This window comes from Chelonus insularis, unplaced genomic scaffold, assembly GCF_013357705.1.
Source record: "Chelonus insularis isolate UGA/USDA-ARS -01 unplaced genomic scaffold, ASM1335770v1 contig_146_pilon, whole genome shotgun sequence".
NCBI lineage: Eukaryota > Metazoa > Arthropoda > Insecta > Hymenoptera > Braconidae > Chelonus > Chelonus insularis.
The window spans coordinates 950973-976305 of record NW_023276387.1 but is presented as its reverse complement, the minus strand read 5'-3'; the positions used below and the strand labels follow the sequence as shown (position 1 = coordinate 976305).

The following is a 25333-nucleotide window of genomic DNA, read 5'->3' as shown; positions in this document are numbered from 1 at the left end:
ATCTGGTGGTCTAATTTTATCTAAACCAATTAAAGAATATAATAAAATAATATCAAGACTCTAGAGCATATATTCTAATCAAAGTTCATCGAGAAGAGAGTGTTGAGATGCTTTGGGGGAAATCACCAAGCCAAAAAACCACCAGGCAGTGATATAAACGAAGAAGTAAAAGCAACCGCAGCAAGATGGGAAGGTGCGACGCAAAGATGGGTGGTTGCAATGGTGGCGCGGTACCTCTGGCATAATAACAGAGTGGCGGGTCTGCAGTTAGCTGATGACTTCATTGAACCCGTCGCGGCGGGATTCTCGGGCCGCACCAGGACCTCCCTGAAACCGCCTCAAATTATAACGCCGACGAGTAGAGCCTTGGGATCTTCTTTTGATGGGTTTGAGACACATTTAAAAGAATGAGGACCAACATTTTTTTCATCCTCAAGGTGTTGTACCGTTACTGATCACACTATACTTACTTAATTATCCTTGAAAACTGATGTACCCATTTTATGCCATTATCCTCAAAATATTATATTGATTATCATCAATAATAGTTTTACCCAAAGGACCCATTCTTGAAGATACTAATCGATGTAATTATTTCATTAAGAACTGGCCATGCCTTGGTAACATATGGCATCATTTATGAAATATATATGACCAATTTTCCTCATATCATACATAAATTTTTTTCCTCCGAGGTGACAAGTATTTACATCCTTTTTTTTGATATCCATAGACGAAAGATCCCTCCTTTTAAATATTATCCTACAAAAAATTCAGAAATTTTAGATTGTTTAATTTAAACTACATAAAGAGAATTTTGGGGTAAAAAATTTACCAATAAAATGGCTTGAAATATTTACCCTGCAATGAATTAACTAGAGAACACGACAACTGTACTAGATTAATTATTTCAGAGCAGAGTAATTTTTATCATAGAGAAGGGTAAAAAATTACACCATTTCGGTATAAATTTTACTCTTCTTATGTAGCAATATTTACCACTATTATGAAATAATTTTTTTACCCTTTATGAGTGTAAAATTACCGCACTTTTTTTTTGAAGAAATCGTATTCCAGAAAGATCCAATTTCGAATAAAAGAGTCAATCGAATTTTGATTGCTCAATCACGAAACCTTTGACACAAAAGTCTTTTCTCCAAATCGCAGGCAGAAAATTCTTATATACATGGGGTGTAAAAAAATAATAGCTGTAGAGAGTGCGATAAACTGTAAGATGGGGCGTGGTGGTAATTAACAATCCATTTTGTATTCAGCTCACCTGATCGCAACGTGTGCGGTCCATGACGTCATGATTTGGAGCTTCTTCGCCAACGTATCCGCCTCCTTAATATGAGCCCCAACACCTTGGTCTTGCGATCCAGCACGCACCGAGTCTTACCCAGAGGATGAAAGGTGGGTATCTTAGTCCAATACCGTAAGTACTATACATCAAATAAAGACGAATAGATTGTCCAGGTGGATAGCAGTAAGTTAGAGAAGGAAACCAATATGTTGGCTTGTTGGGTGAGTTGATGGTATATATAGCCCGAAAGTAGCCAAAGGGGATATAATAGTCTCTCGACTGGACTTCACACGATGCCGACATACCAACTCAGAAGATGATGATACAGACCTCCAGAGGAAAGAGAGTTTCAGTAAGCCGAGAAGCATTGATTATCATGGACTTGGTCTTTCTTCTTGCCTATCTGCTTCCGCTTTCAGCTGGCCGATTTCCCAAACGGGAAAATGACTAATTAAAATACCTACCACGTTGGAGAAAATTAACCTTAACATGCTTATGATGTTGTCATGTATATTAAGACTTGTTTAAGCATGTAGACACCAAACTCAAAGAAGGTAAGAAAAAAAAAAGAGTACCACCTAAATGTGTTCCAATTATTTGTTGGATATTTTTTCACCTTACATTTCTTAATGTTGAATGACTTTTTATTTCCTTAGGCTCTTGTTCTCCTGCCTCATCATCCTCTACCTCTTACCACCTTTACAACTATATTAGCACTATAATTATTACAACTGCTTGTCATATATACAAGCCAACTTCCTTCCCACTGATAACTATCTGTGGGATGACAATAGAACAAATAAGTGGACATGATTGAACCTCTTGCTGTCATAAACATACCCTATGATGCATCAACTATATCCACTTATTTTAAAACATAAATAAAAAATTTAATCCATTGTTTTTATGCTTTTGTAAAGGTTGGATTGAACAGGAAGTCATACAGGATTGGATTATCCTCAGCAAGTTGTTTCTTGGACTATGTTGGAGTGATCAACTCTAGGGAGACATGTGTTGTTGGTTGGATCCTACATGGAAGTGTATCTAGACACGATGTTTATCCTGATTTTTATATTTGGAGCCAAAGGTGATCAACATTCATGGATAAATGGACTTCTTTTTCTGCAGATAAAAAAGGTATATGTTATTGATGATTGTTAGAATAATATTTGGTGGATTGATGAAGAATTATTTGCTGGTGATTTTCTTTTTTTTTTCAAGAAAGATTAAATAGATAGTTCAAAAGTAGTGGTAAGTGTTGCACAATCATTACATCATGCCATGATTCATGAAGAACTTCAAACAGTATTTAGACAACTGCTTTGTTGTTTACAAAAACTAGCATCCAGAGTGTAATACATCATCTACAGGAATACTGATCTGAGTCACTCGTTAGCTACATGTAATTTAGTTAATTAATATTTTAATAATAAATAATAAAAAATAATTCATAAAATTAATAAAATTATAAATTATTTTATTAATTGATAATTTTATTTTCATTTAATAGTTTCAACATCATCCATGACAGAATTAATTAATTAATTAACACTCACTTCTGATGTAAACTAAAAAGTAGATTGAAAAATATTATTTAATCAAACTAAAACATACTAACCTAAAAGATCTGTTTATTCAAATAAATATATGCAACATTCTTTTGTACAGAAATAAACTCTTTCTTCAAAAAATTTTCCTCGACTTTTTCAAGTAATTTCTATCCATTCTCTTCCAGTCATGTGTTATGGCTTTAATGCGATCGATGATGAGGTAGAAAGTCCGTTGAGAAAATAAAAGAAAACATAAACTCTTTGTCGATTATTTTCGTTACAGGATGCATTACATCGATAATCGCTGTTTTCCTTTTTTTTTGCTTCTTTCAAGTTTTTTTTTTTTCTCGAAAAGTAGAATTATCGTCTAAGCCTTAAGATCACTCGCCGACATAACCTAAAACGGAATTATTTGTAATCGACCGGATAATTCCATTGATCCGTTTTACAACCACTCACCATATGAATATTTTTTTTTTCATTCATCTGTTTCAATGAATAGATTACCCCTCGAATGCACTTCAAACATCTGCAACATTAGCTCTCAAATGCCACCTATTAGCCATTTATGTCTAATGTTATTATACATTTTTCACAATGAGAGTCTACTTGATTTTATTTTATTGTGCAGATTTGAATAAAGAAAAAAATCTTCTCTTCTGTTGAATGGTCTAATTTAATTTCAAAACTTTTTTAAGGACCAAAAATATTTTAAGGCCCATAGCGGACTCCATTCAATCCTTAATTGCACATACGCAATATTCTAGATATATATGGGTTTCGATTGATTAAAAAATGAAAGTATTCAGTCTAATATGGCCTTAAAAAATATTTTGGGACTTAAATTAGATATACGAGGGGTCGAAGAAATAATTTTTACATAAATTGGGTCCATTGTAAGCCTAAAAATAATTTAGACTCCAATTATGCATCAAAAATATTTTTAATTTACAATTGAGCCTTTCATATGAACTTAAAAAATATTTTTGTGCTTAAATTATGTGTATTAATTGGGCCTTTTTACATTTTAGCCATGTTTTGGATCACTTTAAGGCCCATTTGGTTTTACTCGATATATATATATTTATCATTCAGGGTCATTTAGATTTTTTAATCATCCTTTTTCTTGAAGAAAAAATTAGAGTTGAGTTATTTCCCATCAAATGACCACCTGAAATAAATATTTATTCCATAGAGATAAAAATATAAGGTGAAAAAAATCTATATATATATACGTACCAGACAAACATGCAATAAAACTTGCGAGATTTCTAAGTGTGAATCATTGGTCATAAAAAAGAGTCTTATCAACAACTTTAAACATCATTACAATAGAAAATAAAGAAGAAATAAATGAAATATGAAGAGGAAATGTAAGACAAAAAAATATTAAACTATTATTTCAGTATCCACAGGGGAAAAAAAAGTTATGTGTTGGGGACTCAAAGAATTTTAACAGGGACAGCATAAAGCAAACTCTCTAGATGAGGCACGTGGGAACAGCCAACTCGTCATCTCAGCTTGCCTCTCAATCTAACACACACTTGAGTATAATCCAAACGCAAACACGAATAATCCCAAAGACTTTTCACTTCCGTGGAAACTGTAGGCAAGTCAGAGCTTGTGTATTTGAACAGTTTAAAGACTTACTATAATAAGTAAAATAAGAGTGATGAGCATCCTCTTAGGAGACAGAGATGGTCTTATTGTTTGATTAGATGTCTTTGGGTTCAAGTCCTTTTAGAATATTTATAAACCCTAAAAAAGATAAATAATTTGATTATTTCTGAATAACAATTTAAAAAAATTAATTTAAAAAATTACCCTTTAATTGGATTTATTTTAAATAATTGCTGCTGTCAGAAAAATATTTATTTTTATTATTGAAGTATCTATTTCACTGACAGCATGTTTAATTGAGCATTCGTAATTGGTACAAGCTACTTACTATTTTTTTTTTCTTCTTCAAAATAAAATAATCCTCTTTACAAATTTTACTCAAAATGCCATGATATATTTGTCTTCATATTTTTGATGTTTCTTCCTCACAATTTAATGTAATAATTTTTATTATTACTTGCGGTAGTTTTTGATCTCCTGATACATTTTTTTTTATTTACTACGTTGAAAAAATTTTTATAATTGTAAAAATTCTGAAATGAATAGTAAAAATTATTATGATTCATGTATTTTTACTTTGTCAATTTAATAACAACTTGTCATTTATATCTGAATTATGAGAGACATCATTTTAATTTTAATAATTAATTTTCTCTTGATTTGAAATAATAATATAAATAAATGAATGCGTAGAATAAAATATAAATAATGAAAAGAATAAATAATAATAATAATTAGAATAATAATAATAATAACAACACATAATAAAATAAAATAAACAATACAAATGATAGAATAATAAACATAATAATATATTTTCATTATTTGTTTAAAAAGAATTATTATTATTTATTAAATATATATTAAAAAGGATTATCAATATTATTTATACATTATTTATTATTATTATTGTTAAACATTATTATTATTGTATATTATTGTCATTATTATTATTTATTTTTTATAAAAAATATATGTAAAAGTTGAAACTACAAAAATAAATGAAAATTTATTAAATTATTTATTGTTTTTCGAAAAATTATATCTCAATAAAAAACGATCATAAAAAAATTTTAGAATAAGCATTTTGAATCTCTGAATGCACACTTTGATAACCCGTTGGCGAAAAATTTTTATAAAATCAGATTATCGTGCAATCACAAGAAATAGAGCAATACAAAAATTTTCTATTTCTTTTTTTTTTTTTTTAATTCAAAGGATTGGAAACAATATTTCATCTGTTTTTTTTCCTGAAAATTATAAGTAACAAAAGACGACTATTTAATCCCCAATTTGAGACACAAAAGGGTTACTGGGAAGGATATAACTGGTGACTATAATGATGAAAATCAACAAGAAAAATGGAGCTTAACTGAAAAATTGGTAGAAAATATTAATGCGATTATTGAGACATTGGTAGGTTGTTTAAAAATTTTAAGCTCGTCAACTTTTAGTCAACTAGTAGTTTATTTTAACAACTTAAGAAAGAATAGGTAAGAAAAAGCTAGTTTTTTTCACAGATTTATGTCGAATAAGTTTCAAAGGAAAAAGAAGATTTATAAAAGCTGTAACTTCAATATTATTGTAAATATTTGAATCAATAAAAAAAAGAGTTGACTATTGGGAAATAAAATATTTGAATTGATTGAAAAACAATCATTCTTATTCACAGTGAAAAAATTATAAATAGAAAATAAATTATTATTATTATGACTTTTCTTTCTCAAAATTCAATTGTCATGATTTCAACCACAAATAATGATTATTTATGGAAACAATAAATGTTTTGTTCATCATTCTCTTAATTAAGGCCAATCAATCTCAAATACCAATTAAATGAGGTCTAAATATGAAGGTAGATTACATCGTAAATGCTCATTTGTACCATCGCCTTTCTCAGTAGACGCTGAAATCGGGCGTTTCAGTAATTAATTTGCAATTAGTCTCTGTGTGTTACCTGGACTGAGATCATCAGAGATTCCAACGAATTACTCCTAACTAGTTTCTGCCTTTTTTTTCATCTCAGAATAGTCAGACATTACTGCTCAGTTTTTTCCAAAACTTCTCTCTATTTATATTATAAAATAAAAATAAATGAATTCTGAAGGTGACTGTAATAAAATCTGAAAAAATTATTCACTCGTTAGTAATTAAATACTTTATAATAAATTTATTTTGGTTAAACAATAAAAATTAATGAATATTAAAAATATTGAAATTTATTAGACAATTATAGGTTATGTACACTTACGTGGGACATTGGACGATAACCCAATTATTCACCATTTCCTTTGATTAGTTTCTAAACCCTTTTATTTGTGAAAGAAATAGGCGTGTCTGCGACATCTGTATGCTTTTTTAAAGCTCTTTATCCTACTGTGTAATATAATAGGTAATGATAGGGTACATTATATATTACAAAAATCTCAGAATGGGTTTTAAAAATATATCAAAGACCCGTATGATGAATTTCACCTTTCCTTTTATTATAATTAAAAGCATATTTATACACAACTAGCCTTATTGAGATTCACACAATTCAACAATTGAATCACCAAATACCAGTGTGACCAACTACCAGTCTCTTGTACTTGTAATGATACGATAATGACAACCGTTATGCAAGTGAAGGGATGAATATTATAATAGGCCAATTCTCCGATTCTTTTTGGAATTTTTTTTTCCAGTTAACAATTTTTTTTTATCCATTTATTTATTTAAACACAAACCTAACCTATTCGAGACTAACATTCCCGCCAAAAAATTTAGCTCAATTTATTTCAATATGGCTGCCTGTGGTAGAATTTGGTTTTATGCAGTCCCAATTATGTTTTCTGATTAATTAATTAAATAAATTATATTGTTGAAAATAAATAAAAATTGAAATGAAATAAATTATTTTAATTTAAAGTTACAAAACAAATAGTTGAGTTTTTCTTTTTATTTTCGAGAGCAGTCACTTAGAAAGAAAAAAAAAATAGAAAAAAGTGATCTTGAATGAAGCTACTTAGAGGACAGTGTTTTGAATAAATTAAAAGCGTCACATGGCGCCAGACACTGAGCATCACCTGACAATTTCAAATATTTGACGGATCGTTCTCTAATATTTGAAGATCCATGATTTCCTAAATGAACTCATTTCGTACTTCATTTCCTCTTGGAAATTCAGAGAACTATTAAATTACAAACCTTAAGAAATGAATATTAATTTAAAAAAAAAAGGTAAGTAAAAAACACTGAATAAATAAAAAAGTAATGTTGATTAATTAGCAAGACTATAATCAGTGTACTCACCATTCGATTTCGATGTAAATATTTTCCAGATTGATAGTAAAAGCGATAAACAATCCAATAATGGACATTTTATGTTAATTCAATGGAATATTAACAGAGAAAAAAAGAATCAATTATTTTTCATGGAATTTTCACAACTTGATTTATGTAAATGAATAAAGTGGTTGTTCCACACATGGGTTGGCGTAAAAAAATATCAACAATAAACGTAAATAACAGGCTAAGTAAAATACAGCAATAATATGTAAGGTAATCGGTATACATACACTTTCTAGAAGCTGCTTAACATGATTTCGTCGTTAGCCATTACCACAAGTAAATAACTCGGTGCTGTCACTCTCATACGAGCTATGATTCCAAGAAGAAGAGTGATCGGAGACAAGCTGGATCACATCTTGGCAGTGATGATGATAAAGATGAACCAGGAGCACAGCAATAGATCTCCAGAACTTTATTGATGATATTTTTCTGTTCAGTGGTGATAAATTTGTGATAAACCTCCTAGATCTCTTTGGCTTAGAATGCTTTTCTACCAACAGACTGGAACAGTTGATTGTGAATACAATGAATGAACAGCTACAGTGTTATTATAATCAACGAGTCTTTGATTGGGAGATGGTAAGCCTCTGCAAGTGAGGTAGAAGTACCAGTAGTACTTCTACCTCACGTTGAAGAGCAGTTGAACTGAAAAGGTAGCAGTGAAAATAAATAGAAGAAAGTGCACGCATGACTGATCGACTTCAGTGATGACCAGGACGTCCAGAAGAAGAACAGTCAGTCGTCGATAGATGGACGGATATTTCAAATCCGCATCAAATAAAACTGTTATAATAAACACTGCTGTGAAATGATTTTTTTTTAATTTTCATTGAAAATATTAGGCTGTTTATTCATTGGAGACTTTGCTTTATTTTTCAATATATTTGCTGCTATCAAATTAATCAGCAGCAATTAGTTACTTCTGATAAAATGTTAATAATAAATAATGAAACAATATGTCAAAAAGTATGATAAGAATTTGTTGAAACATATAATGAGGTAGTTTATTTGAATCCACATGGAACAAAGTGGGTACTGAGAGATTAGAAAAGAGTCTCTCATCAGGAATGCATTATTAAGGCATTCCTGGCGTAACATAGATGCTTTGTTACCCTTCGACATACGAGAATTGAAGTTTCATCCCATGTTCAACCACGACGTTCTCATAACTTTCAAACTCTCTGACTACATTTTGCTCGGCTGCCATGAAATCGTTTGAATTACCGCAAGCTACTACGTAGTAATATCGGCATTCTTATTCTGCCATTTTTTTTTCTACATAAGGTTGATGAAATTTCGAGGAAAGTAGCGAAATAATTACCGGAGCCTAAATTGTTGTTTCAAATATGTGGATCAAGTTGGTATGCTTGTGTCGCAAGTCTTGTCTAGACTAATTTATGGCAATTAATATTGCAAGTAGAAATACTTTGATCACTACCTTCCAATAATACACTGAGAAAAAAATTTACTGTGAACTAGAATGATTAAGCTAAACAATTTATTTAATGAATAATTATTATCTCAAATAATTAAACATCATTTGTATTTAGACTTAGTATTGAACCAAGTGACAAGATACCTTTTCCAATCAAAATATCATTCAATCAAATCAAATATTTTTTTTAAAAATGATATAAAAATAATATTATCATAATTTATTGACTAAATAAGCTGAAGAAAATGAGGAAAGTATAATTTTAAAATGAATCACAAGTTTGCACACATTAATGTTAACCAAATAAATGATTTCCTGCTTGTCAGACACACGACAAATTTTTTGGAGGTAACGAAAATGGGATACTGGAGATTGCGTGGGGCCCAAGACCAAAGTACATGATATAAATATTCATGTGTAAATATCAAGATATCATATAAATGATAGTTGAGCTCCGAATTGAACGTAGCGATTGCTTTCAATTAACTTTCAACTACCTAATTACTATACATGGATGTTTAACCAAATGGATGCTGCTGATTACCATGATCGTTGCGTATATCTTAATTGTTATGAGTTTTTCGTGTTCTTGCATTTAAGCCACCAGAGCCTCCAGGCTTGGTCCTGGTCTATGATACCACCTCATGTCTGGACTTTTATCCAATACCATACATCTATATTTAGATATCTGTAAATAATCATTTAAATTGTATTTTCAAATCCAATGTAACAATTTCATTCTGAATATTATTTATCAATTTAATATTGAACAGCTAAAAAAAAAAAAAAATGATAATTCAAGTATTAAATTTTATTTTAAATTATTGAATAGTTTTAAAATTATTATTGTTAATATTTTAATTATTTCTAATGATTCTTTTTGATTTAAAAATAATTTTAAGACTAATACCATGTATATAATTTGTTAAGCCATTAAATGCTTTGTAAATAAGTAATAAATTGAGTAAGAATGTCTGAAATTCGATTTTTCAATGTTAAAAAGTAGAAATAACGGTTTTTGTTCCGTCACTCCTTCAAATGATCACTAATTTACTTATTGAGAAACGCGTCGTTTTTTGTAAAACTTAAGATATCTTATCTACTGTTCAAAGATCGTTAAAATTCTAGTATGTGACGTGGATTCACAGAATTAAGTTATGTACGAAATGATGGAATGAATATAACCAATATCACAAGATATTTACAGTTCTTTAAATAAAGAGAAAGTATTTATTTTAATAAATAATTTCTCTATTTTCAAAATCAAGCTAATTATTTTATTTAACATTCATTAAACCTCTACTATGACGTCTTAATATTAAAAAAACATTTTGTAAAATAATAATAATAAATATTTTTTTTATTTATTTTATTTAATAATTTATTTATGCAATGACGGTTATGGATTTCTAACTTTGAAGTAAAGTAATTTTTTTATGCCATTTAAGTGCAAAAATTGCATTTTTCCAGGGTACATTTTTCCCCTTATTATGTAGGTATATTTACTATTGTTATGAAAGAATTTTAACCCCACGTACGGTTAAAAAAAATTACTTTATAATAAGGGTAAATATTACCACATAAAAAGGGTAAAATTGGTCCTTGTGTAGAGTCAAAAAATAACTTTACATCAAAGTAAAAACTATCATAGTCATTGTTTCCCTCTATCACTTTACTAACGGGTAAATTTTTCCCCATAATTTGAAACAATTTTTACCCCAAAATTTTTCCTGTGTAATTAATCAAATTAAATACACTTACCTTCAATTTAAATTTTGCCATCTTACTACCCACTTATTTCAACTGGAAACTATATTTTACCTCTAAATTTTTCCTGACATTTTAACCTAGAATCTTAATTGAGATACGAATAATTGCACGAAAATAAATCCAATGAATAAAAGAATTATTCAATTAGAACATTCTCGTAATCTCTCAGTGTGTATTACATGTGTCTATTTAGTATGTACATATCAAAATACATATACATGAACAAAATGCAATGGGGATGGTTCGGCATTGTCGTTTGATCTTCATACAATCACGTGGCACTCGGCAGTAGGGACAAGTTTTGTATTTAAAACACACACGTAGATATATACCAAGCTAATTGCTAATTAGGCATATTGATTCAATCATTGCAGAATAAGAGTAAAAAAAATATTTTATTCATCATTCATCTTATCTTCTTGGGCTGATTTATTACCAAATTTATCTCCATTAATGTCATCATTAGACTAATTACATACCAATGGTAATCTGGAGGTAAAAAAATATCTCTTTTCAACTCTAGTATCGGTTAATATGTAATGTTCATTTGTTTATTTGTATAAATAAAAATGTAATAATTGTAGATGAAGGTAACAATGTTGCTCAGATGAAGCTCAATCACTTTGGAATCTCTAGAGCGGGGATTGCTCCTCCTACTGGACCAAGTCACGTGATACATTGAATCTTCTTCTCCTATGCGCATTCAAGGGGTGCACTTGCATCCCCTTTCGATAACAACAAGCATTTTTAAACCAATAAATATTTATTTTCCCCTTCTCTGAAGAAATGATTGTTATAAATTAATCAAATAAATGATGAGATTTTATTGGCTTTTTGTCAATGGAGTCAAAAATAATTATTAGAGTTACAAAGGAATGATTTGGTCGTTAAAAATCATCATTCTAAATACTTTTATCCACCCCTCAGCATTTTTATTTATGTCCTAACATTAACAATGAGAGGATGTTTATTGTCTGAGCAACGTTGATCTATTCTACTTGGAAAAAAGGAGATAAATGAGTAAAAAAATTCCAAAGGAATTGAAAAATTGTGTAAGAAAAATTCTAAGAAGTGGAAGAGAGTACAGATGTGTGTAGATTTTTTTTTAAAGGAAAATTTGATTGGGAAATTTTTTTTAAGGCTTTGCATGAAATGGGAGTTATCGTCCTTGGTGTATTGAGGTTGATGAAAGATATTTTATTCGTATATAATTTTTTTAAGGTGTTTGGGGTTGTAGAGGATAGTTTAGAGAATATTTTGAGCCCAAGACCAGGTTTTTAGACACATTTTTCGTTAAGATATGAATGATCAAAGATTAAATAATCTCTAGCAAGAAAACCTATATATCCTGTTTTCATATTTTGATTTGAAAAAAATATTTTATCTAGAGATTAATTTTTTCTAGGCATTGAGTGTCATAGAGGACAGTTTGAAGAACATTTTGAGACCAAAATCAGATTTTTAAACCCATTTTTCACCAAGATATGAATTTTTATAGACTAGACCACTCCTAGCAACAAAACCTACATGTCTTTTTTTGATATTTTGATCTATAAGAAATCTTTTATTGGTAGATAATTTTTTTTAAATATTTAGGGTTCTAGAAGATAATTTAGAGAACATTTTGAGCCCAAGATCAGATTTTTAAACTCATTTTTCACCAAGATATGATTGACCAAATATCAAACACATTCTAGCAAAAAATCAACATCTTTTCTCCAACTTGTTTTTTTTTAACAAAACTATGAAATTTGAGCAATATCATATCAAATATCATAACAACCCTTAGACAAAAGTAAGAACAATGTAGATATCAAAGTCCTTAAAGAGTATTCTTACCCTCCCAAAAGCCATAGAAGATAATGTTGGTGGAATATGGTGGTGGAGGCTTGGCTATCAGTGGTCGCGGTGATGACGGTGATGGTAGTGGTAATGCTGGCTAACACTGGTGGGGGAGTTGGTTCTCCGTCACTCTCCACTCCCTGTCTCTTTTCTCTCCTATGGGAGAACGAGGAGGCTTACTCAATGTGCGCATTGCGCACCGAGGTCCATCATAGAAAGATCTGGCTGACAGCTCGAGTTGTGTCCGAAGTGAATCAGATTCGTCTCACCTTGCTGTTGAACATGTTCACAATCACTGGTGTCTGCTCATAATTGTGATAAAACTAATAATTGTCAATAAATCAACAATCGAAACAAGTGATAACATCAACACCATCAACATTGATAACTGGATCCCATCATTCTATCCTTTGTTTTGATTAAGACCACGTAACAATTGCTTTTAAAATTAGGCCGAGCAGTAGCAAAAGGGAATGAGGAGTCCGGAAAGTTTGGAAAAGGGACTAAATGCAACAAAGATAAAGAAGGAGGTGGAGGCAAAGAGACGAAAGAGGTGGATGATGAGAAGAAGGTGAGGAAAGAGAAGACGGTGGGGGCGAAGGAAGAGCCACATCGTCATTCCAGTTTTATTTTATTCTATTTGATAGTTTGAACTACGTGTAGGATACACCGGAAATAAAAAAAGAGAAACCAGTGACAAAAAAGGAGGTGGAGAGAAAAAAAAAAGGAGGCGGAGGATACCAACCCCGTTGATCTCCGCCCTTTTTACCTGCTCAAAAACACCCCAGAGAAAAATCAGTCACCCTCAGGGCCTCATGTTACATTATTCTACTGTCAGTGGATGCTACGGACATCATTTTCTAGCCACCCAGAAGTCGAAATGTGAAGCTACTTTTTTTTTTTATTCTGATATACTGAATTGATCCAAGTGATTTCAAGTTCGAATGATGATTTAATTTTTTTAAAATGAAGAAGTGTAGAAAAATGGTTGATTGTGATTGATATTAAAGTGCTAAACTATCAGAATAATGACTGAAAATGAAAATAATAACTGGATTGATAAAATGCGGGAATAATAACAAGGCAGTTGTTGGTCGCCTTTTTTAGCCTTATCTGACAATCGCTTGGGGGTTACATGTTCAAAACCCTTGTGAAGGCGGTGGATGCATCCAGCAGATTGCACCAGGGTCTTTCACTCATCTCTCGAACGTTGACGAACGTCAAAGCAGAAGCGCCGGTGCCCGAGGGCGAATAGTCCTCGACGCGTGCCGCACTGGTGATCAGAGAGACCGCCGACGAGAAAAGTAAGAGAGTGACTAGGTGGAAGAAAAATAAGAAACACTGCCAACGTATATTATATGTATTGCTAGAGACGTGAATTCTTTAGTTAAGGGGTTGGTAGTTAAAGTGGATAAGTGACGACATTCAACAACACCAAGTGGAGTCAAAGCAAGGCGATGACAGAATGCCTTCAAATCGGACACACGTCCCGTTAGGAAATCCTTTCGTGAATTATAACTCTCTTGTGATCACACTCTTTTTTATGCTGCTGTTTGTTGAACAACGAAGGTAAGTTTTTTTTAATTATTACTATTTATTTTAATTTGCATGGATTTGTTTTTTTTTTTAAATTCTAGTCTCTAGATGTTGGTGATGGTTTTAAGTCAATCAACATCATGATAGTGAATCACTGTGTATTATAAAATAATAGAGCAATAAATTGTTATTGCTATAAACAATATACAATTGTTTAATCATATAAAATTATTTATAAAAATATTTTATCGATATTTATTAGATATAGAACTTGTTAGGTTTGCCAGCAAACATTCAACAACATACCCAACTTTTAATTTTCCAACGGTAAAAGATTCCTGATATCAAGCAATTCTTCTAAATCATCAACTTCTTTTTCTGACACACTTTTTAGAGCAATCGATGACTCACCATTACTATTAACTCATTTTTCTTCATGCATCGACAGACCACCAGTGAATGATACATTTCAAGTGTTATTACAGCTTTAGAACAGTATACATTATCTCATAAGCTAAGTTATGTCATTAGATGTTGAAAAGTTTATAAATACCATATTACCAAGAAATGATTGATGTTGATGAAGATGCAGTTATCCAGAGATCCAGTTATTTAGTGCTAATCCATAGCAATCAATATAAAATGACTGAAGAAAGTATATCATCATGAATTGTCACTTCCTGTCATCATAATAAAGCTTCTACTCTACCAATAGATGATCCATTTCCAGTTTCATTTTTATCTGAAAGAAGAATTTGTGAAGATTATAAAAACATTAAACTGTAAAATTGACAAACGGATAATAATAACGACAGGAAATTACAATTCATTTAAAGGTAGTGAAAGCTAGCCAGGAGCCAGAGAGCTAGAAGCGTATCAAATTGTGGCATTCGGGAATTTATGGGCCAGAAGGCCAGCAGTAACGTCTTGCCTTTCTTTCGATCCTGTACAGAACCAGCAAAGAAAATCTATCAATAGAAGGTAGCAGAGGAAAAAGTGAATATCAACCTTCCATGATCTTTAGGTCTACTCACTGATGGAATTGAATGAATTGTGACCTAGGTATTGGTCTAGAGCTAGAAGTAGTACCTTGAAATTGACTGGGTGAACTTCATGGAGATTTCGCGGTGATCATTTTTGGGTACTATTTGTGAATAGAGTCCATGATCTTCAACGACATCGCCAGCAGCAGCAGCTGCAATGTGTTGTGTCTCTGGAACCATTCACATCACGCTTGACAGCTCAATATACTTAAAAGTCGATTGATGTCACTAACTAAAAGAACGTTCAATTAAACGACACGTGGGTATTGGATGTACTCTGAGTGGAATGCTTCACTACAACATAATTATTGTCATACGTTTGATGGAAAAAATGATGGGATAAGAAACAGAGTCGTGATAGAACGTCGATTGGTATTTCATTTACACCTTCTGTTACCTTTTTCTTTTGTTGGATGATGATGAAAGATATTGAAAATGTTTTGTGTTGAATTAAATCATCAATTCCCAGGTCAAAATGTTCATGTTTTCATTTAGGAATTATTGGAAAACAGTCATCTGCATTCATTGATGGACCTAGAATTTTTTTTTCCACCTGGACTTTGATGAAGTTGAAGCTACCAAGTGCTATTCAATTGATAAAATTATGGCCTAATTTATCCTTTCGTTTTTTTTCTCGCTAAATTCCAACTAACATGGATGGATTTTCTAGTTCGTTAGTATCTTCTAGGTTTCCCCCTTGGTTAAAGAGAGTATACACAAGTGCACAAAAGGGTGAGTGCCAGAGTACGATAATTTCAATGAATAGTCGTAGCGATTTGCTTTTAGGGTTACGAAAAGGGTCAATCCTTTGAACACACCAATAACATGCCTTTCATTTCTACCAACTCGTTAATTATCTGTAATTTTCTTGATTTTATCGACAAATTCAGTTGTCGTAAATACAGATATATATATATACAACTACTGCTATAAACTGCATGTTAAATTAGCTAGATTACTGATAACATTTTTATTCTTCTAACAATCTTTAATCCATTGATAAATAAAGATAAGTGTTGGATTTAAAATAAAAAATAAAATAAAAAAATAGAAGTCAGTTTGCAGAGAGTCATCTAATAAAAGATAGGACTTGTAAATAATTCTTATTTCTGTAACTAAGATTAATTTAATAACAGCTGTAAAAGTTGAGTGATCGTAAAACTAAAGTTAAATAGTATTAAAGATATATTTGAACAAGTTCGTTAAATGTTGGCACCTTTTGAACCCAATATCTCTGGATGTTTTTGATTGGAAAACAGACTCTAAGTGTAAATTGAACATATGGTAGCTGATGGAAACGAAAACTTGTCTGCTTATTTCCTTATTCTATATTTATTTTTTCTATACTTTCATTTATTAATAATCATTTCTTACTTCACTTTAAATACGTAGATCGATTGAGTTGAAAAATTAATTAAGTGAATAATTATTTATTAAGACCCATGGTATCTGATTAATATTCAACATTTTGTTTCTTTTTTTGGAGATGATAGATCTTCAATGATCTGATTCGTTGCTAAGAAAAGAACACTTGATTTAAATTAATCAATTAAAAAAACAAAAAATAAATAAATTCTTTCCTCACCTGGTCAAGTTGTTGATAATTTAGCAGCACAAAACACTCTAGAGCGTATTCACATTTATGTAGCAATTTGTCTATCGCCTTTGAATCATCAATTCACTTTCATTAGATCATCAATAGTGCATAAGATACCAGCACCGGTGTTGTAGAAGTAATGGGAACGCTCAATAACTTGAAACCTAAAAAAATAAAAAACAAAAAGAACACAAATTAAAAAATTATTGAGGATTTTAATCTCCTTGATATTTTATCACATTTTATTCATGCTATTTCATTTTCTCATTTCTCTTACCTTCTTGCAGGATCCACCAAATAGGATCCTCTATCTTCCTCCTGGTACCTTTCTGTCTTTCAGCTGATTCCAAAGCCTCTCTCTCTCCCAAAGTCACACAGGTCCCCGAAGAATTTGCACATTCACACGCGGGTGCAACACGTTCCTTACTTTTAGGGTCTTGTTTTTATGGCCAATTTGTATGGTGCATAAATATTTGGCCACGAGAAATAAGAGAAAAATGATGTAGAGTCTAGATCGATGTGAATAGATTATCCAAGACTGCTGAGTGTGTTGTTATTTAATTATGACGATAGGTTGCTTAGATTACTTTTAATTAGTGATGTTTATTAATAGCATTTTCTCCAACAATCTCCACTGTGATCAATCTTCCTTCATTACCATGTGATATTTATTGGTGCTGGTGATGCTATTTGATCAATGAACTTCATTTACATGTTGAATTTTTTTCATTCATTTTAGAGCGATGGGGTTGATGAGTAATTCAGTGGATGACTGGTCAAGTGGTAATATAATTGTCTGCAATGGAATCCCAGGGTTGACGAAGGAGCAAAGAGATCTTTGCTATGCAAATCCAGACGTGACAGCAGCGGCAATCAAAGGTCTCCAGATGGCGATAACTGAATGTCAACATCAATTTGCATGGCACAGGTGGAATTGTTCATCACTATCAACAAGTACTAGAACACAAAAGAACAGTGTTTTACTTCAACGAGGTCAGTATTGAATATTTTCTATTTAAAATAGAGATTTTGATTGGCATACAAGACAGATTAGAATAAATCCAAGATAATTTTCGCAACACACACTTGATGTATCGCAAACTTCTTTTTCAATCTTACTCGCACTCTGCAAAAAATATACCCTGTCGTGGAATGCACGTGAAATGTCCTCTTAAATCAAGCGTAGTCTACGCACGACGTCGTGGGATCATTTGAGAATGTCCCTCGTTGGATACCTGACCCAGTTCCATAACAAGAGATGAGAAAACGAGTGAAAGAGAGAAAGAGAAACATTGTGGAAGAGAAAAAGGAGGTAAGCGTTGAGCGTATCGCGAGTCTTGAGTATAAATTCATTGTTGTCCCGTCAGGACGTACGTGCGCCGAAAGAGAAACATATATTGTGAGAGATGAAAAGCGACGCGACTAGTGCCGCGTTGGACGAGTGTGTTGAGTTCGCGCGACGGACTGCGCACCTGACCTGAATCTCTTAAGAGTCACAGCCTCTGTTATAGTAAGCATGATATACGTCAAGTCTGATTATCTGCAAGCCGAGATTACGTACCGCGGATCTCTTTTTTTTCATCTTACTTTTATCATGGGCTTCTTCATCATCACTTGATGCTTACTATGATGCTGCTGTCATTAACGCTATTTATGTTGTTTTAATTTTGTTGAAGATTTTTGGCAGCTGATCCAATTGAACCATATTGATATCTTAACATTTAAACCTATTAATATTTATTCTGAATCATTTTTTCGAGCAAATTGTGTGAGAAGCTCAATATTTGATTAAAAGGTTAGAATAATAAAGCTGGGAATGATCACATTACTGCACGCTGTGAGGAAATGGTGTCATTCTGACATTTTAACCTATAAATATTTTATTTGTTCTAAATGATGCCAAAAATAATTGTATATTTACTCTAAAACAAAAAACAGCAAAGGCACAATTACCTGATATGGTCTTATTTCCTTACTTTCCTCTGGATTTAAAAAAAAGTCCCCCAAGCTAATCAAGTATTCATCGAATTTCTTCTGAAAAATGGTCAAACGATTCCAATGAATCAACTCTCGAGATTAATTCTTCGGTAGTAATTTAGCCCATTTAAATAATTTCCTCGAGCATATTTTAAATTCCTAAAATGTCCCAAGACTATTGGGTGCAGGTATTCTATGATCAGTAGTTAACTTTCTATTAGGATGATTGGTTACTCAATATCATGGATCTGAAGAAGTTTTGGGTAACATGTATCTTCTAATAGATAAAATGTTATTCCTTATCCAGTGGGATAAAGAGTCAGGCAAACGTTGAGTTGGATCAAGCGCATCACGACGTGTGCGGTCAACCTTTACCTTAGGCTTTCATTAGATGTAGGTACAGTCAATTTAACCATTGGCTGGCTTCTTCCATGGCATGCCTACAGAAACACACTTTGGTGCGAGAGAACCGTGAGGATTTGATACGCTAGATTTAGTCACTATTCTAAAGATTTTCGACGCCTCACAGTACTAGGGATTCTCAGAAGTTTCCACCACGATTTTTTACGCTTTGCCAAGATAATGACATCTAGAAAATACGTAAATCAATCATCTGTTTTCTGCAGTAATATATATATAAATATATATTTTTATTATCATCATTTTTTTAACAAATTATTCTAGTCTTTTCAAAACACAGAAAAATGTTTCATCAACTTACTGTTAGGGTTAATTAATTTTGAGACTGCCATCACTGGTAACTAAGACCAGGTTATCAACATTGCATTCTTTTACTCCAAAACCTTAATTTAAAATCACTTACCCTTTATGTTTTCCTAGAAAATTAATTCAATAATTAGCTTGATCGAATAAAGCTAGAAAATGATTCTCTTTTCAAACTAAATTCTTCTCTGAATCAACACCATCTCATAGTCTTTAATCAATATCCTGATCTCTGATTCCCTGGAACACTTAGTAATACTTCAAATAGGATTAAACTGAAGCAGTCCTGCGGAAGAGAATTTTGATCATATTGAATTCAAAGAAACTTCAGTATCATCATATGAGTATTTATTCGACATAAAAATCAATGTTGGTTAGCAAAAAATGGCTTTGAACTTTCTATATTGCATTGCAGACCAATCAGCAGGATGGAGATCAACATGCTGATTAGTCTAGAGTTTAGGTCTCAGTTAGATGAATTTGATCTGATATCCTAGACAAGCTTGATCTAATTAGAGCTCTTTGTATACGTGATGGATGTTAAACATAAGGAAATTATTGAATTAGATATGCTTTGATAGAATCAGATACTATCAGATCTAATAATATGTTCTATCAAATGCTTGGAGATTTTATCATGGAAAGCTATATTGCTAAACTGTTCTAGATGATAGTGATATCAAAAATGGATGTTACTTACCTATTGATCATGCTTCATGATGACACTTGGCCAATTAAAATGCCTGATTGACTCCCAAAAGCATCAAGTTTTGCATCATCAGTGTTGACTACTCCAAGTGGTAGGACGGGTGGTACTGTAAAAGAAAAAAAAAATAAGAGAAGAGAAAATACTAACAACAGTCCAGGTTTTTACTTTATACGGATATTGGCAGCAACTGTTTTATAATGCAGATACTCACTGCAACCGCTGGATGGGTGAGCAGGATGTTAGAGAAGTCGTAATAAATCCTCCAGTGGGAGCTATACGTCTCTCAGTAGATCTTGAATCCGCTCTCTACTTCTCTCCTCGGACGACAACAAGTACGCCGACGACGTGGAGGAGACGGAGTTGAAGGAACCCAGTATAGGCTCTCGAGAAACGCATGAACCGTATTTACTTTTTTTTTCGCTTTCTCAGAGATGATAAAAACACATGAGCTTCACGTACATTAATACATAATATTATTGTCTCGAAATTCATGTTGTTAAAAGCCAAAAGGGATGTACTCTAGGGACAGGAATAGAGCTTATTGGTTTTTTAACAGTGATTATGATGATGAATAAATGATGTTTTAAATTCATCTTTAAGCTTAAAATTAATTTAAATAAACAATGATTATAGGTAGACTGTGTACTCACATGACAAACTTTCCATTAAACAGTTCTCCATATAACAAATTGCAATTGTTATAAACAATATCCCATTGTTAAAATTAATGTATAGTCATTTACAACAGTATTTTGTTGATATTGGTCTCATTTATTAACAATATTTTGAATCAGTGAAAATAATTGCGAATCACAGACAATTTTTACTGATTTTCAGTGCTAATCCAACCATTGATTGAATCAATAATTAGATTAGCACTAAATAATCACTGATTATCGGTGCCTGTCTAATTACTGAATGAATCAGCAGTTGAACTAACACTGAAAATCAGTAAAAATTGTCCCTGATTCGAATTTTAAAAATCGATTCCATTACAATAACTTCGTTATGAAAAAAAAAAATAAGCAGACAGAGTTGAAAGAAAGAGATATTTTTTCCAGTTGAAAAATGAAAGATTCCAGGAGACTCTAGTGTTATCATGTGCAACATCGTCAATCACCCAAGTGTAAAATTTGTGTAATGAAATTGCGTCTTCTTTGTTCCAGGTTACAGAGAAACGGCTTTTGCCTATGCGATATCAGCTGCTGGTGTAGCACACAGTATTGCAAAATCCTGCAGCATGGGTCGTTTGATTTCCTGCGGTTGCGATCCGTCTAGTTACAAGGGTAAACCACCAGCAAAAGCACGCGGAGCACACTGGAAATGGGGAGGTTGTTCTCATAATCTAGAATACGGGATGGAATTCTCGAGGCAATTTCTAGATTCAAGAGAAAAGGCTGGTGATATTCAGTCGACCGTTAATTTGCACAACAATCAAGCTGGACGTCTGGTAATGTATATCATTATATATTTTTATTTTTTTTTCTATCTCTAGATTTCATTATAACCACTAACCTTCATCGATAAAAAGTTCTCATAATCCAATGCCAATAAGTGATCACGATATAACCTCAAAACTCTTAACCTTAAAGTAAAAAATAAATGCTCAGTTTCAAGCTTAATTTGCAACTTTTAATAAAACATAAAAATTTGAAAAACGTTAAAAATAAAAAAGTAGAAAAAAATGTTGAAAGAAAAAAAAACTGAGTGCTCTCCTCACATCCTCTGCACAACCTCCATGTTCACTCTCGCCTCGACGTTATTAAGACGAAGCCCCGGGCCGGACCACCCAGCCGTAGACTCATTAACTGTTTTGTACGCGACACCTCTTTGTCTAAAGGTAACCCTTCTCTCGACCTCTCATTCTTACAATCCTTCTCGGTCTCGCCTTCTTTTCTGCATCTCACGACAGCTTCATTCTTCCTCCCTCTTTGTCCACAAGAGAGTCACCTGTACTTTCTGTTTGTACAATACTTTAGACTCGCTGCTTTTTGTCAATTACCTCGATTTTTCAAGGTTGATTTGATTTAAAACCAATTTAGATACTTAATTATCCAGCCTGAGTATGGCCTTTCTGCTTTAACTACGCAAGAGCTCAATGTTACCAACCTAAAAACCCCCCCTCACATCTAGTCTACATTTTTTTGCAACCCAGACTCATTTTCGGATGTTTGCAGAAACCGTACCTCATTATATCACATCAAATCCTCGCATTCTGCTATGTCATTTAATGGTCCATTATGAAATTTAACTCATTCCAGGACAATGATTCATTTCTGATCGGTTTGACTTTTAAGAAAAATTTCATTCAGCTGTTGAAGCAAATTCTCCAATTGAGGAACAGCGTAATATTTTCATAAAAAATTTAAAACAATAACGGGATATTTGTTCACGAAGACAACTGGCATTTGGGTGGAGGAAATTTAAAGTAAAACAGCAATAGCAGTGTGTGAGTTGTTCACAAGGTGTCAATGGGTCATTAGAGTTGTTGGTCATCTAAATATAATTATCGTTTGAAGATGAATCAACATCTAGGTTCCACTTCACAGTGGATGTATTGGTTGATGAATACACTCAATGTCGTCTGCTTCTGAATCAGTTTTCTCCAGTTCCATTATCAAAAATATCCGTCCATCTATCGATGACTGACTGTTCTTCTTCTGGACGTCCTGGTCATCACTGAAGTCGATCAGTCATGCGTGCACTTTCTTCTATTTATTTTCACTGCTACCTTTTCAGTTCAACTGCTCTTCTACTGGTACTTCTACTCCACTTGCAGTGACTTACCATCTCCCAATCAAAGACTCGTTGATTATAATAACACTGTAGCTGTTCATTCATTGTATTCACAATCAGCTGTTCCAGTCTGTTGTTAGAAAAGCATTCGAAGCCAAAGAGATCTAGGAGGTCTATCACAAATTCATCACCACTGGAAAGAAAAATATCGTTAATAATAATTAATCTATTTTACAGGCAGTGGAGAATAATATTCAAGTTCGATGCAAATGCCATGGAATGTCTGGCTCATGTGAGTTAAAAACCTGCTGGAAAGTAGTCCCAGAGTTTCGGATCGTCGGCAAAACCCTCAAGGATCGTTTTCGAAATGCAGTTCTCGTGGCTCAGAGTAATTTAGGTAACGTTACACCACTCTCAAGATTACGAGGGTCACGCAGACGTCGAATAGATAAAGAGAAGCAGAGGAAAAATCGTCCTGGTCGTGATGGCAACAACATTGGACGAAAAAGAAAACCTCGTGACTTAGCAAAACAACTATTCTACTATCAAAAATCACCTAACTTTTGTGAACGTGATCCTTATCAAGACATTCCGGGTACTACTGGTCGTAGATGCAACAGGACCAGTCCTGGTGGTGATGGATGTGCTTCTTTATGTTGCGGACGAGGCTACAATATCATCAAACAACGTAGAACTGAAAGATGTCGGTGTAAATTTCATTGGTGTTGTTTTGTTCAGTGTCAAAACTGTACTATTGAAGAATGGATTACTGTTTGCAAATGAAATCAACTCTTGGACTCTAGCTCATCCATTCTTTGACACTTTCGTATTAATTGGCTGAATTGTTTGTTGATAAATGGTACTAGTAATTAAGAAATTTGTGTAAAAAACGAAAAGAAAAAGGTTGAAAGGTTTTTATTGAAATTATTTATTGGTCAAAGTTGGTGGATTGAATCCACTTGGAAGACCATGGTCTAGATGTTGGTACATTGAAGTAGATCTCTAGGAGCTTAAATAATATTCACAATAATTAAATAAGTATTGAATTAATTTTATGTTAATTTACAATTAATTATCAACCTCAACTATTTTTTTTTACTCATCAAATTATTCAATGAGCTTGAAACTTATTTCTTCCAATCATAATCCAAATGTTGGTCTTCATATTTATTTCATCAATGCAATATCTATTTGGAAGTAGACTGATTTTTTTGATAGCTTTGATTTTTTTTTTATTTAAATTAATTTATGTAATTGTAATTAATAGACAAGGTTATTGGTAATTAATGTTAGAGGAATAAAATAAGTTATCTTTAAAGCAAATGTTAAAACATAAACTCCACTGCCGAGGTCTCGTTTAATTATATATAATAAATAATAATGTAATAATTAAGTTGTATGTCAAAGACACACTTGAACAATAGTATTAATTGTAACTAGTATTATAACTTTAGGGACGCTTGAAGCGTTGATTTAAAATATTAAGGAATTTTAATATATATATTTTAAGTAATTTATTTGTGATCAACACTTATTTAATATTTAATTAATTATTATCGTTTTTAATTATATTAAATAATTTTTAATTCATTTCCTTACTGTAATGATAATAATGCTGCAGTATTATTAGGGAAATCGATGATGGAAATTAGACTATACAACAATTGTAATGAAATTTTTAATAAGTAAATGCGCATTTTATTGTTTGGAATAAAAATTTGGCTTTTGGAAATTGTTTTGTTAACAGGTTGAGTAAATATACTAGTAGATGGATAAATTATTGTAAATGGAAATTAATTAGTATTTTTTTTTTTATTCATTCTATTTTCGTTTATAGAATGGAATAAAATATATTTTCATCACATATTTATTAATCAGCTCATGCAATTTATTTTCTTTGTATTGTAATATTTTTTTTTGTCATCAAAATCATCAAAAAAAAAACTAGAAAATGATACTAACAATTTTAAAAAATAGTCAAGTGGACCTCTGCTTGTTTTTTTTACTGTTAGTATTATTCTCTAGTTTTTTTTTTATTAATGAGTTTAATTACGGAACAAAAAATTCCTTTTTTTTCAAATTTAAAATTTTTTGATGGATATATATATATATATATATATATATATATATATATATATATATATATGATAATATAGATA

The 25333-nt window shown here is 31.9% G+C and overlaps 1 protein-coding gene and 4 long non-coding RNA genes across 10 annotated transcripts; 2 read left to right on the top strand and 3 right to left on the bottom strand.

Moving 5' to 3' along the window:
• Nucleotides 1-504: 504 nt before the first annotated feature.
• LOC118063692 (uncharacterized) lies at nucleotides 505-2434 on the bottom strand. The gene is made up of 3 exons (XR_004689952.1): nucleotides 2144-2434; nucleotides 1280-2080; nucleotides 505-762 (listed from the first exon to the last, which is right to left on the bottom strand). It is a non-coding gene; the product is annotated as an uncharacterized lncRNA (long non-coding RNA).
• A 1091-nt stretch (nucleotides 2435-3525) lies between these two features.
• LOC118063690 (uncharacterized) lies at nucleotides 3526-7635 on the bottom strand. Of its 2 annotated transcripts, none has more exons than XR_004689949.1 (5): nucleotides 6725-7635; nucleotides 6431-6596; nucleotides 4802-5006; nucleotides 4093-4611; nucleotides 3526-4024 (listed from the first exon to the last, which is right to left on the bottom strand). It is a non-coding gene; the product is annotated as an uncharacterized lncRNA (long non-coding RNA). The 2 variants fall into 2 exon arrangements; XR_004689950.1 differs by having other exon boundaries at nucleotides 4504-4611.
• LOC118063691 (uncharacterized) lies at nucleotides 7273-9997 on the top strand. The gene is made up of 3 exons (XR_004689951.1): nucleotides 7273-7695; nucleotides 7797-7975; nucleotides 8043-9997. It is a non-coding gene; the product is annotated as an uncharacterized lncRNA (long non-coding RNA).
• Nucleotides 9998-14258: 4261 nt separating this feature from the next.
• Nucleotides 14259-25046, top strand: LOC118063687 (protein Wnt-10a-like). The gene is made up of 4 exons (XM_035077791.1): nucleotides 14259-14422; nucleotides 17769-18022; nucleotides 21605-21888; nucleotides 23412-25046. Exons 1-4 carry the CDS (start codon nucleotides 14319-14321, stop codon nucleotides 23955-23957), a joined length of 1188 nt encoding a protein of 395 aa, XP_034933682.1. The 5' UTR covers nucleotides 14259-14318; the 3' UTR covers nucleotides 23958-25046.
• LOC118063688 (uncharacterized) lies at nucleotides 14957-22481 on the bottom strand. 5 transcript variants are annotated; one of them, XR_004689948.1, is made up of 10 exons: nucleotides 22159-22481; nucleotides 21954-22023; nucleotides 21089-21885; nucleotides 20650-20957; nucleotides 20430-20544; nucleotides 18983-20015; nucleotides 17617-17986; nucleotides 17307-17538; nucleotides 17018-17193; nucleotides 16578-16948 (listed from the first exon to the last, which is right to left on the bottom strand). It is a non-coding gene; the product is annotated as an uncharacterized lncRNA (long non-coding RNA). The 5 variants fall into 5 exon arrangements; XR_004689945.1 differs by having other exon boundaries at nucleotides 17307-17986; nucleotides 18983-19595; nucleotides 19830-20015; XR_004689946.1 differs by lacking the exon at nucleotides 16578-16948 and adding an exon at nucleotides 14957-15131 and having other exon boundaries at nucleotides 17307-17986.
• Nucleotides 25047-25333: the final 287 nt, after the last annotated feature.

What these genes read in the sequence shown, in the direction of transcription:
- LOC118063687 (XM_035077791.1), top strand. Translation starts at nt 14,319, where the DNA reads ATGCCTTCAAATCGGACACACGTCCCGTTAGGAAATCCTTTCGTGAAT. An exon ending in CTGTTTGTTGAACAACGAAG is followed by an intron (nt 14,423 to 17,768) that starts GTAAGTTTTTTT and finishes CATTCATTTTAG; the next exon opens with AGCGATGGGGTTGATGAGTA. An exon ending in CAGTGTTTTACTTCAACGAG is followed by an intron (nt 18,023 to 21,604) that starts GTCAGTATTGAA and finishes TCTTTGTTCCAG; the next exon opens with GTTACAGAGAAACGGCTTTT.